The sequence below is a fragment of the Fusarium mangiferae genome (assembly GCF_900044065.1).
Source record: "Fusarium mangiferae strain MRC7560 genome assembly, contig: FMAN_scaffold003, whole genome shotgun sequence".
Lineage (NCBI taxonomy): Eukaryota > Fungi > Ascomycota > Sordariomycetes > Hypocreales > Nectriaceae > Fusarium > Fusarium mangiferae.
The window spans coordinates 2,358,337-2,371,336 of record NW_024573923.1 but is presented as its reverse complement, the minus strand read 5'-3'; the positions used below and the strand labels follow the sequence as shown (position 1 = coordinate 2,371,336).

At 49.8% G+C, this 13,000-nt stretch overlaps 4 protein-coding genes across 4 annotated transcripts; 2 read left to right on the top strand and 2 right to left on the bottom strand.

The window, feature by feature from the left end:
- Positions 1–3,153: 3,153 nt before the first annotated feature.
- Positions 3,154–6,786, bottom strand: FMAN_04361 (putative nuclear protein; the record flags this gene model as incomplete). The annotated part of the gene is made up of 1 exon (XM_041828938.1): positions 3,154–6,786. The coding sequence occupies one exon, from the start codon at positions 6,784–6,786 to the stop codon at positions 3,154–3,156; it is 3,633 nt and encodes a 1,210-aa protein (XP_041679752.1).
- A 638-nt stretch (positions 6,787–7,424) lies between these two features.
- Positions 7,425–8,717, bottom strand: FMAN_04362 (putative N-glycosylase/DNA lyase; the record flags this gene model as incomplete). The annotated part of the gene is made up of 3 exons (XM_041828937.1): positions 7,425–8,186; positions 8,240–8,549; positions 8,599–8,717. 3 exons carry the CDS (start codon positions 8,715–8,717, stop codon positions 7,425–7,427), a joined length of 1,191 nt encoding a protein of 396 aa, XP_041679751.1.
- A 764-nt stretch (positions 8,718–9,481) lies between these two features.
- FMAN_04363 (uncharacterized protein) lies at positions 9,482–11,409 on the top strand (the record flags this gene model as incomplete). The annotated part of the gene is made up of 6 exons (XM_041828936.1): positions 9,482–9,509; positions 9,570–9,595; positions 9,648–10,754; positions 10,806–11,070; positions 11,121–11,332; positions 11,383–11,409. 6 exons carry the CDS (start codon positions 9,482–9,484, stop codon positions 11,407–11,409), a joined length of 1,665 nt encoding a protein of 554 aa, XP_041679750.1.
- An 877-nt stretch (positions 11,410–12,286) lies between these two features.
- On the top strand, positions 12,287–12,980 carry FMAN_04364 (putative ribosomal protein S13.e; the record flags this gene model as incomplete). The annotated part of the gene is made up of 4 exons (XM_041828935.1): positions 12,287–12,488; positions 12,544–12,576; positions 12,701–12,747; positions 12,807–12,980. 4 exons carry the CDS (start codon positions 12,287–12,289, stop codon positions 12,978–12,980), a joined length of 456 nt encoding a protein of 151 aa, XP_041679749.1.
- Positions 12,981–13,000: the final 20 nt, after the last annotated feature.

Sequence of the window (13,000 nt, the reverse complement as noted above, 5' to 3'; positions counted from 1 at the left end):
ACCTTGGGGCGCTAGGTCTCTCGACTTTTCAAGCTAGCAAGCCTTGTGAGAGACACAAGGAGCAACAAGGTTGAGTGAGACACGAAACGAAACAAAAGAAAGTCCGCCAGTTCCTCCCTATCTCCTAGACTAGGTAGCCTCCCTCGTAGTTACATGCCAGGCAACTGTTCTACCTGCTGAGACTGCTCCTTGGCCTTGGCTTTCACTGGGGCCCAAGCTTTGCTTTTTTTCAGCATTGACTTCTTCCGTGGCTTGCATTTGAGATGGTGTCCTTGCGCTGCCATTTCTTCCATTCGGCTACTCTGGCGGTGGATTCTGGCGTCTTCTAAGATATAGGCTATTCTCAATCCAGCGCACCGCAATTCAGTCTCCTCCCCATTCCCCTGATGGCATTGCTGAGAATGCCATCCTCATCTTTCACTTGCTTACTCTAAACGTATGACTGGACTCTCACAGAGAAGAGGGCATGTTGTTCCGATCACCACATCAGACATTCAGGTGCTCAATTGACTATACACCTCTTCTCATCCTAGCAATCATTCTAATCAGTCAAAAATCTCTCATACAGACATATGTGTGAGAAGAATTTGTGAGCCTCTAACAACCCCTGGAAGATCCTCTCTGTTCCACCCCGCTTTCTCTGGTTATCTCCAACTCCCTTCTGATACTGTACCTATTATACCCTCTGTCACCTGACCCTCCCCTAGCTCTTCCTCGCTGACTAAATTAATCACCCACCCACCATCCTTCTCCTCATCTCGATTCACCTTGACTATCCCGGCCTCTGTCAGCAACGTTCATTTGTCGTCGGCTTTTTCTTGCCTTGCCTCTTAGCAGATTCATCTCCACATATGCTGCTCTTCTTCAAGGATGAGCAATTGGGCGGGGTTTAGGGCCTTGCAGTTGGTTGCTCTCCCGTCCCAGCGCCCAACCGATGTGACGTGTAAATCCAGTACTGTACATACAGTCCTGCCTTGGCTTTGACAATCGCAGTGAGAGGCTGTCAAAGGGTAAGATATTGTGCCAAATCGGTCCATTCTGCGCCCTGGCTCGTCCAAACCTCAGCCTCCTCGAGGAGATCTGCACGGCTTTGATCTAACCATCAAATAAGCAACCATTGCGGCCGCACATCACAACCACTTGAGAGCTACAAGCGCGGATTAAGGTGTTGGATCATAGCCAATATTCAACAAAAGCAAGCCTCAAAACAAAAAAAGTTAACGGCGCCTAAGCTCGATTGTAGGTGAGAGACAGCTGGCCTCGAGACCTCGACTACTGCTTGTTCTGTCCTCCTACATAGTGTTAGGGCGACACAAATCCTGAATCTGACCCATTTATCCCCAGAACCCTCTTTCTCGCAGCAGCTAAGATGTGGGCTGGTTTGGTTCACAAGAGATAGCTTCAACTATGGAGGCTATGAAATCATCGTGGACAGAAGTGTTGTTCTTACATGCTCATCACCCTGGGCAAGTGTCTGAGGACCAGTGGCTGGCTTCCAAAGGCTGCAAGACCGCTTCGATCACCTTGGCAGACATCAGCAACGATAACATCGTGCATGATGCCAGCCGGTCTGCCAGTGGAGGTGAATAAGTTGGTCTGTGAATGGATCCCGTTCCATCTTTTGGACAACAGCTCCCAACCGCGAGAACCAAGAGCTTAAGACAAAACCCATATCCCTTGTTCCTCTCCCTTTCAGAAACAAGATACATTTGTATCTTGTTAGCTTGTCACTTCTGACGACCCAGCCATGCATCAGGGTGCATGCTAAAGGCAATGCTTACACGCGGAGCACGGCACATGAAGCACAACAAAACATCATGATGAGAATTCCACCTTGAGCCTTGTGCTGAGCACGCACACCAAGTGTCTCCACCAGAAGATCCAACAAATGCCCACGTGCAATAACAAAGATGATAGACACGCCTTTACTCTGTATGGAAAAAGAGAGACGTACGCGGGATTCAGCCAGATCCCCCCTCCACATATAGCCACTCAGAGGCACAAGGGGATACTTAGTGAGTGTCGATCACACCGTGCCTCCCCCTCCACATCAAACTTGCGCGCGTTCCTTGCTGGTATTGTCGACTCAATACCCAACCGCCTTCGGCTTGTATTCAGAACCAAGAAAATGTCGAGGGAACAATTCCGTGACACGATCCAAAGGTTGGGCGGCACGGGCCCCTTCTCCTTCCCCTCTCCCCTGACTCAAGGCGAAGACGACAGGAAGATGGGGAGATCCCTATGGATTGAACTCTGCATCTGCCGGAGTCTTGCTCAAAAGTTCCTCTTGAAGTGTGGATGAGCCGCGGGCCCGGGTGTTGACTACCGAAGAAATGCAAATGGTTCCATCCGTGCATGATGGCCTATCAGTTCGATGATACATCCTGAACTGTCTGCTCTGTTGAAGTCATCACACCTACGGTGTAGGTAGAGACAAAGTCGTTGGTATGGATAGCCAATCTAAGCCAGCCTTCCATGGTTTTGGGAACCTTTCAGGCCCAAGCGTCCGGCTGAGATTCATGGCGACCTGAAAGGTAACATGCTCAATTCGCCAATGTTACTTTCGGCTGCTGACTTATGGAGAATCCTCTTGGTGAGAGGACTGTCAATAAATCGCCGCCAAGCTAATGCCTAGCTAAACTGCTGCCTTCGGATGATCGTCGCTCTTCTTAATGAGGTGAAACCACCAGCTCGGTTGAAGGACCCAAAACTCTGCTTCATCCCTGTAGCTGTAACGAACATGCGAAGTCGGAGGCTCCGCTGTGAGGTAAGGTGAGATGAGAATTGAAATGAGTGCTACACCAGTCTTGGCAAATCATCCGTTCATTGACCCAGAGAGCGGTCAATACTCAGATCATTGTTAGGTAAAAGGGGTTGGGAAGCAAGCCGACATCGTTCACATGGTTATGAGATAGGAGATTAGCACTCGATGCAATGCAACTAGACATTCGAAACATTGAAGCCGTTTTTATTATCTATCAGAACGCCCTGACGCATGCAATACCCCCCTTTCAGCGTACAGCATTTCGAATTACTAACCTCCCTGTATCCATCCATACCTAACGCAAGAAAAGAAAAGTCCTTGGAATAAACCCCTGCTATCACCAATCGAAGTATCCTCATGAGATCAATCTTCCTTGCCTATACAAATTGTTACAGCACAATCGCCAGCTCCGGTCTATCCATCTTGTCTTCATCAAGATTTGGGTAATATGGCACCATCGCGTCAGCCCCCTGAACGTATGCATCGTTGTACAAGCGCCAGTATGGGGTTCTGACCTTTCTTGCCGGGTGGAACAGGCCTGCCCAGACGTAGTTGAGCACCAGGCCTGGCCCGACTGCCATTCGAATGGCCTCAATGGCCTCCACGATACGATCGATGACGTGTGGGCTAGTCTCGAAGAGATTTGGGTACAGAAGGTTGAGGAGATGCACCATAGCGTCCTCACATCCAAGACCAACCACACCCAAAGCAATATGCTTGACGACGGAAGCTGCCGTTTGACGGTGGACCTGATCACGGTCGATGAGAGCGTCTTCCAGTAAGGGAGTCACTGCGTAAACGTAGTCCTTTGCCATCTCTCCAATATACTCGAAAAGGAAGGAAAGTGACTTGAGGACACCATTCTGCACATTGAGCTCTGGTACACGATACTCGTTCATGAGAGCAGGAAGAACTGTAAAGGGAGCACAAGTTTCGGCCACGATACCAATGGCAACAGCCGTGTTTACACGGGACTGGCGCTCCTGCACGCGAAGGTTGTTCAACAGAGTTGCCAACACATCCTGAGGACCAATAGCTTTGGCAATGAAACCAAACGTATTGTTCGCAGCTCGTCGAATTCCCTTCTTGTGAGCCTTGAGCATATCGAGCAGTTCAAAGCAGATTCGCATCCATTCTCGGGCATTGACACTCTCAGGTCCCCGATCCGCAATACGGCCAACAAGGTCAATCGTATTCTCCTGAACCTTTTCGTGACGGTTTCGCAGGATAGGGGTCAGTCGTGGTAGCAGCTCCTTGATAGGTGGTTGCATTTGTGCAATACCAACAACCGTGACAATAGACCGCAAAGCACCCAAGATAGATCCGAGAACTTCGGGATATTCTTCGCCCAGATACTCGTAGAGCACAACACCCAGCTTACCCATGAGGGCGTCCTCGCCACACTGCTTCATAACCATGGCAATTCGAGAGATCAAATCTGCGGCCTGTTGTCGAACCGTCGCCGATTTGTTGTTGAGTCGCCATAGAATAGTACTGACGATTTGAGGGATGTAGGGCTTGCAGCGGGTTCCTAGGGCATTGACAACAGAACCAAAGCCGTTCAGCATGATAATATCTTCGACGCTCTGCTCCTGAAACGCGTGAAGGATACCGTCCACAAGCCGCTCTTCTAAGCGCTCGCCGATATCTGCTGCACCCAAGCTTGCAACGATCTTCTCCACCGTTTCGACAGTCATTTTTCGGTATGGTTCGCTCTCGTCCTTGAGATTGTTGACGATCCTCTCCACGATTTCACTGACTCCAACCTTTTGGCCGATGTCGACAGTTGTTTCCACCACCTGTCGATAGTTTCGCTTATCCAAGGCCATTCTTCGTACCCAGAAGCTCTTGAAAAACTCGTCCAAAACGTGTTCCTTAAGGTATCCTGCAGTGACACCATCCGTCCCTGCGCACTGAGAGACAACCTTGAGAACCACCTTCTTCATTTCTTCGTCGGGTGACGAGAATTCGCGAAGCAGGATCTCCATAATTTGGCTGGTATAATAGTTGGCATACTCCTCGTCCATCAGGGGGATGATGTATCCAACAGCCTTGAGAAAACCAGCAAGACCTTTGCCCCGCTGCTTGCGAGCGCCCGTCCATAGAGGGTTAAGGATGTCGTCGAAGCTCTCGATACCGTAGGGGTTAGAGGCCTCAGCCAATGCGGCAATGGCCAGACTGGTGACTGTCCTAACCTTTGTCTGTTCGTCGTTGAGGTTAGGCCCAATACACTCAACAAGACCCTTGAGGTGAGGAAGCACGGCACAGCCCATTAGAATAGGGATTTGCTGAACGATCTTCACACCCGTGTGGCGAGCTTGCCATGACTTCTTGCTTCTACAGACAGCCCTGAGGAAGGGTAGCAAAGCAGGGATGCCAAGGGCTGACGCTACCACTGCAAAAGCTCGTGCTGTTGTGTTCCGGACGTATTCGTCGACGTGGTCAATATCAGGTCGCATAGTGCTAATCATGGTAGCAAGACCAGCAGCCTTGCTAAGGTTAGAAATGATTTCGCGTCCCTCCACTCTCGCGTAGTAGTCTTGGTCGATGAGCAATGGCTCGATAACGACCAGGATCTTGTGGACATAGGGGCGCACAAGGTCGTCGAGCTTGTAGAGAATTCGGTCAATAACTTTCACCAGCAAATGGCGCTCTTGGTCTTCCAACGTCTTCTCCATGAGTAGGGGCAGGATTTGGTCAAACAGAGGACCAGCTCCGAATTGCCTGGCATTATCGGTAATCTGGCGAAGAGCAGTCTTCCTCATGGGGGGAGTACCGTTCTTGATCTTCAGCAGAAGCCTCATGATCTTCCTCTCCTTCAGCTCTTCAACCGTTAGAGCATTCTCGTCAGAACCATCGGTGAGCTTTCCGAAATACGCCATGTCTTCGGCCTTAAAGAACTGTAGGTCGCCTACGCCAGGAATCTCAGCAGGCATTGGCTTTCCACTGAAGCGTACTTGTTCAGGATCTTGCATCATGAAGCCTGATTGGGGAGCAGGGGTGGCCATAAGCTTGTGTGCTGGGGCGCGGACAGGTTCGTAGCCAGGGGGAGGCTCAAGAATCTTGTAACCCTCGCTTTCGCCGGGTAGGAGGAGGTCGAGTTCCTCGTCGCTGAGAGGCATGTTTCGACCAATATCGGTACCAAAAGTTGTTGGCAGAGTGGGTGCGGATGATGGGTGCGCAGGAGTAGCTAGCCCTGTGTTGCCCATGGGCGTAGCAGAAGGGGCCTGATCCCATCGCGAACGCTTCTTAGAAACCTCTGCTCCAGGCGCAGGAGCTTGATCCCATCGTGAACGCTTGGGCTTCGCTGCCTCGCCGGCCTCAGCCGTATCATCCTCGGCGGGTGCCGACGACACATCCCATCGCTTCTTGCGCTTTCGAGCAGTCGAAGAAGCATCGGTAGCTTCAGCCTCGACATTACCACCGGTTAGCATGGGCTGTGCATCGCTGTCATCACCAGTCTTGCCCTCCTGCTTCGCTTTGATGGCTTGCAAAACGCGCTGCTCCTCCCTTTCTAGTTCACGAGCCTCCATAATCTCGCGGTAACTGGCGCCATTCTCAGAAGCGCCAGCCTGGCGATTCTCGGCAAAGGGATCGGCGCGTGTGGGAGTGAGGGCGCGATTGAATCGGCGCTTTTGATAATCTGTCTCACGATCGACAATTCGACCACTCTTCTCGCCTTTCCCAGCAAGGATATCATCTTCCTCCACGCCACCTCCACGAGCGAACTCATCAATCATCTCTCGCGATGCGGTATACTGGCCAACTAGCCGTCGCGTGTCGTCACCATCGCCCATGTCTTCATCGTCGTCACCCATCGGTAGCGAGGTGTGATACCCGGAAAATCTATCAGCTCCATCACGATCGTAGAGGGTACTGTCGGCGCTGTCGGTCAACTTTTGCTTAGTATCGTCGACTCGCTGATTTGCTGCATCAAAGGTTCGCGAACCCTTGTTACCAGCAGAGGCGGCATTTCGCTCCTGCTGGAGCTTCTTGATGGTCTCGAAATCTGCGTCAGACATTTTGAATTATGACATTCGCAGCTTCATCCCGGTTCGAGAGGACAAGGGGCGCTCGAGGCGTTATCGTCGCGCATGGAGAGTTGAAAGTAGATGATGGGTGGTCGCAAAATTACACTCCTTGACGAAGCTTTCCTAGGTTGGGGGGCGATCTTCTCCACCCGAGTTTTAGCCGCCTGCTTAGATTCATACATGTGCCCGCTTACTGGAAGAGGCCAATTGTCAACAATGCTTTGACCTCTGGTAAGAAGTATTACACATAACGAATAGGGAACTTGGAGTAAAAGGAGCTTTAGAATTGAAATATTATGACGAAGTGCCCCTAGAACTTGCATGTATCTGAGGTCACATGTCGAGAAACGGCAAATCGAATCATACCATACATCATCCTGTATTCTGTACCTCAAGCAGGAAATACATAACGTAGCCATGGCATAATGCCAAAGGTCCTCAGATTCAGGGGAAATATAATTATCTGCTTGTGGTGCGTCTATAGGCGTAAGTCTTATCATCTAGGACTCGCACTCACCAACCCACCCTTGCAAACCAAGTATTCAATATTTATAGATTGCCCAACTTCGACATAGCAGCGATTAGATCTACTTCTTGCACTCATCCTAAGTAGACGTTGAAAGATACTCTTACGAAGTCCGCACCCGTTTTGACCTTCTCATCTGTTTGACCTCCTCCAACCCTTGCTCATCCGTGGGTTCAATGACTGGTGTTTCTTCCTTTACCAATGCATCACTGTCGGTAATCGTGATTGTCTTCTTCGTTTTTGATCTGGTATGTTCTGTGGAACCATGCGCCGTCAGTTTGATCACAGTAGGCTCATCCTCTTCTTTTGCAGCCTGAGCTGCAAACTCTCTCAAATCAGCGGTAAAGAGAACTGAGTGAGCCCAGCCGGCAAACGGCCCCCAGAGGCTTCGGAAGTGGTCCCCAACAGCCTCATAAGTGGCTTTGTTCAATGTCTTGGCCTTTGATTTTCCAAACTTGTAGTCTCGCTGAGCGATCTGCCAAACATGGGTGTCGACAGGAACTGCCTCTCCCCAGCCGAGGCCCATGAGGCATACACAGTCGGCAACTTTGGGACCAACCCCTTTCAAAGTGAGTAGTTGCGCAAGTGCCTCCTTGTAGCTCGCATGCTTCTCCTTCGGTACAGGCGTTGTGTTGAAGCCTGGTAGGTCAGGATTTCGGAGGCTTTCCAACCAGGTTTCAGGCTTCTCCTTAGCAACCATCCGTGCTGTTTCAGCAATGTACTTTGCCCTATATCCGAAGCCTAATTCTCGAAGATGCGATTCAACATCATCTCCTGTAAGGTCTTGAGGCGATGGGAAGTCATGGAATGGCTCGTCTCCCATGTATGCAATGAGGGGACCGTAATTCTGACACAGCTTGTGCACCTTGAACACCGGATCAATTATGATTCAGACCTTGGCAAACGATCCACACTCACCATTTGTGATATCCGCGTGATATTGTTGTTGCTGCTACAAATAAAACATATCAATGTCTCCCAGGCATCTTGACCGAGAATTCGAACCCCTTTAAATTGGGGTGCCCTCTTTTTAAAGTTGGCATCAGCATCTGACCATTGTTTGTACAGCGGTTCGAGACTAGTATCCAGGTTGAAATAGTGCCTTAGGAGAGCCTCTGTGTTGTTGGGTGCTGGCGTCAAAGGTTTGGGTGCTGGAAAGGTGACCCGATAGTGTAGATGAGTTGAGTCCTGCTTCAAGTGAAGAAGTCGACCATGCAAAGTGCAGGTCCTGAAAGTGTTAGCATGATTGACATGCTGCAGTTTGGACAGTAACTTACCATTCATGGTTAATCTTTTGCCATCTAAAAGACTGCCCACATCTCAAGGTGGTGTTGATACAAAGCTCCCCTAGAGTAACAGGCAATTTATGCCAATCCGTCTTACCCACGACAGACATTGAGAAAAGGATTCAGCCCGACTACTCTTCTTAGAGAAGTATTAGCAAGAAAGGTACGACAAGAGAACGAATTGGCAGCTTGAAACCAACACTGCCTCTCGTTGATCTCCAGTAGCGAGTCAAGGCTGATGATGTAATTGCGCTATGGTGAATGCTGTAGCCCCTGAAACTTGAAGCCTACCCTCGGGGAGCAAGAAAACATCGGACTTTGATGTAGGGTGCCAGAATAAACTCAGCAAAAAGTGTCCTAAACTTGTGCTACGTTACCTAAGTCTTTTTGTCATTTATGATCAAGCCTGAGTTTTCTTTCCTCCCCTTGGCTACGTGAATACATGAGCCAAAATTCAACATTTAGAAGTTTGTGAACAGCCGCCTGTCGTATTGCTAATACAATAATTCTGACTTTCATAGGTTTTACTTAGGGGCATATTTAGGGCCAGTCATGGCATTTTTTAAGTACGAATAACATATATCATGAGTTTTCTTTATTCTCGACACTGTTTAACTACCTACCTGCTCGAGTTTTTCGCAAGCTGCCCAAGCCTAACCGAGAGGCCAAGTCCTAAAAAGTGGCGCTAGGCCCAAACTTACAAACGTTAGCGCCTCCTTGCAAAAAAAGCTCCAGCCTCGCGCGATGCCTGCCAGCTCTCTGAAATTAGAACCTCGTTGCGGCTTGAATCAACGAATCCGCCTTCCAACCATTCGCAGTCATCAATTTCAGAGAATACATCCAAGCTCTGGAGTCGCTTGTCGCTGCTAAAACTATGAACGGTGACAGCTATTCTTCCCGAGGTAAGTCCTGCTGCAATGTGATACTTGATCGCGTCGCGTCGCTAAATCCTTACGACATAGATGGGCGCAGGGGACGAGATTATCCTGTAAGCAATCCATATCATCCTCTCGAATGTGATTCAAGCTGATTCCGTTTAGCCTAGAGGAGAAAGAGGTGATAGAGACGATCGTCGAGACCGACACCGTGACCGCGACCGCAGACGATCTCGCTCACCCGAGCACCGAAGCCATCGACGAGGTGAAGGCGATGTCGATGCCTACTCGTCCAGCCGAAACCACCGCGATCGTGAGCGTGAAGACAGATACTCGGGCCGCGAAAGACGAGGTGGCGATCGTGAGTGGGATCGTGATCGAGGATCATCCCGTCGAGATGCCAGACGCGACGACGATGAGCGGCCTAACAGGCGAGACCGAGATCCCTACGAAGACCGTCGTCGCGGTGGAAGAGATCGACGTGAGGACAGATTTCCAGCACAGCAGGAGCGCCGTAGCGCGAGCCCACCACCTAAGAAGCGAGAACCAACTCCAGATCTTACCAACATCGTACCTGTCCTTGATCGCAAGCGTCGCCTGACTCAGTGGGACATCAAGCCTCCAGGTTACGAAAATGTTACAGCTGAACAGGCCAAGCTGTCTGGCATGTTCCCTCTTCCCGGCGCTCCTCGGCAACAGCCAATGGACCCGAGCAAACTACAGGCGTTTATGAACCAGCCTGGTGGGCAAGTCACGAGCGCTGGACTGAAAGCCAATAACTCTCGCCAGTCAAAGCGACTGTTGGTTTCAAGAATCCCCTCAGGCACAAGCGAAGAGGCCCTCATGTCTTTCTTCAACCTCCAGCTGAATGGATTGAATGTCATCGACACCACAGACCCTTGCGTCCTGTGCCAGTTCTCCAACGACCGGTCATTTGCCGTCATCGAGTTCAAAGACGCACCTGAGGCAACAGTTGCTCTGGCAATGGATGGAATATCTATGGAAGCCAGCGATGCATCGAATGGTACGGATGGAGGTCACCGTGGCCTTGAAATTCGCCGGCCCCGTGACTACGTAGTGCCTGCAGTAACTGAGGAAGTCTCCTATGATTCCGAGGTCGTCTCGAACATCGTTCCGGACACTGTCAACAAGCTCAGCATCACCAATATCCCCACCTTCTTGACAGAAGAGCAGATTATTGAACTACTGGCTAGCTTTGGCAAACCCAAGGCTTTTTCTCTTGTCAAGGACAGAGGGACAGAAGAGTCCAGAGTGAGTTCAACCTATAATACGAAAACAAGATTTTCTCTCTAACATTGACAGGGTATCGCATTTGCAGAGTACCAAGACCCCGCCGCCTCCAATCCAACTGCGCTTGACACACTCAACGGGATGGAAATTGGAGGCAAGAAGCTCAAAGTTAGCAAGGCCAGTATCGGTCCTACACAAGTCGCCAACTTCGACGTGGGTATTACCGCTATCAGTGGTCTTGCTTCTCAGACTGCCAATGAGGTTGAAAGCAGTCGAGTGCTTCAGCTTCTAAACATGGTGACTGCTGAAGAGCTGTTGGACAATGACGACTACGAAGGTGCGTGATCTTGGCCATTTTAACGAACTTCCACTAACAAAGCCTGTCAGAAATTTGCGAAGACGTTAGGGAAGAATGCTCCAAGTTTGGTAAAATCCTTGATGTCAAGGTTCCTCGACCCACTGGTGGCAGTCGACAATCCGCTGGTGTAGGCAAGATCTTTGTCAAGTACGAGAGAGCCGAAGATACAGCAAAGGCTCTGCAAGCTCTTGCAGGACGTAAGTTTGCTGACAGAACTGTCGTGACAACATATTTCCCAGAGGTAAGCTTGGACTCCTAGGTTTTGGTTATAGCGACTAACCCGACATGTAGGAAAACTTCGACGTTGGAGCGTGGTAAGAGGTAATGTCGTTTCCATTCAAGGCGACCAAGGAGACAATATGTTTGCTACCTTGGGTATATGGTTTGAGGGGGCAGGAGTCTTCTATCGGTGTACGGGTAGGGAATCAATTGAAAATGTAAAACACAGGGCATGGCAAAGCATTTGGTATCATCGAATTCAATACTACCGACCTCCGTATACATGACAAGGCACTTAAGTACAGGCCAAGTACTACAATCGTATTGATGTGAATTGGCTATTGCGGGAATGCAAGGTTCACTAAGAGGCCAGGCACATGTTGATAGATTGATGATGAACATTGGTGGGATCAAGAACAGTATACATTTCAAGATACTAACTATTTGCAAAATTTCTAATAACCCAACGCAACTTCAAGTAAGAGCAAGTAGCTCAAAGGATCTGTACTCGGTTAGTGTCGAGCCTAACAGAGGAAAGCGAGTCGAATTGCAAATAAAATGACCAGATCAGAAGTCCTGTTCATTCATTGAGCCCGAGGGCTCTAACATAAGAGGTACCAGAAATAAGTAAAAAGTGATTTATCATCATGTCGAGGTCGACTGAGACGGTATAGGGATCATTGTGACTTACCATATGATTGAAAGCTGTGTCGTAGAGCTCAGAGAGCTTTGCTTCATGTCAAGAAAAGAAAAACTCGAATTGCGCGACAGCAAGAAAAGTAAAGAAACGCGGCATCAGAGCTTGGACCATTCACGTGATCGCTTATCGATTGTCCGATAGTGGCTTATCGGGCCAATAGATTGGCATCTCGCTACCCTAACTAGTGCACACAAAAGGCATTTCTCTCAAAAGATCATTTTGCAACTCCACGACTCCAACACTGATCATCCAGCATCACCACGCCAAACCGACAAGATGGGCCGACTTCACAGCAAGGGAAAGGGCATTTCTGCCTCCGCTCTCCCCTACTCTCGCTCCGCTCCTGCGTGGTTGAAGACCACCCCCGAGCAGGTTGTCGAGCAGATCGCCAAGCTCGCCCGTAAGGGTGCCACTCCCTCTCAGATTGGTGTTGTCCTTCGCGACAGCCACGGTATCGCCCAGGTCAAGCTTGTCACCGGTAAGGATTGCGCGCATGAACTCTGAAGGCCAAAGCAACTAACAAGCAATTGCAGGTAACCGAATTCTCCGAATTCTCAAGTCCAACGGTACGGTTCCCTGAACGAATAAAGGATGAAGGATGTGGCGACGGAAACAAATACATCTACAACGGAGAAATACCATCTCCTTAATGCCTCTGTACGGTTGAGACTGACAGAGAGATTTTTACAGGCCTCGCTCCCGAGCTCCCCGAGGATTTGTACATGCTTATCAAGAAGGTACGCCAGTCATGTCAAAATCTTCCCCGTCGCACAATTCCAGGCTAACAATTTGAAAGGCTGTCGCCGTCCGAAAGCACCTTGAGCGTAACCGCAAGGACAAGGACTCCAAGTTCCGCCTCATTCTCATTGAGTCTCGAATTCACCGCCTGGCTCGTTACTACAAGACCGTCGGTGTTCTCCCTCCCACCTGGAAGTACGAGTCCGCTACTGCCAGCACCATCGTCGCTTAAACGAAGACATGACGAAGAAT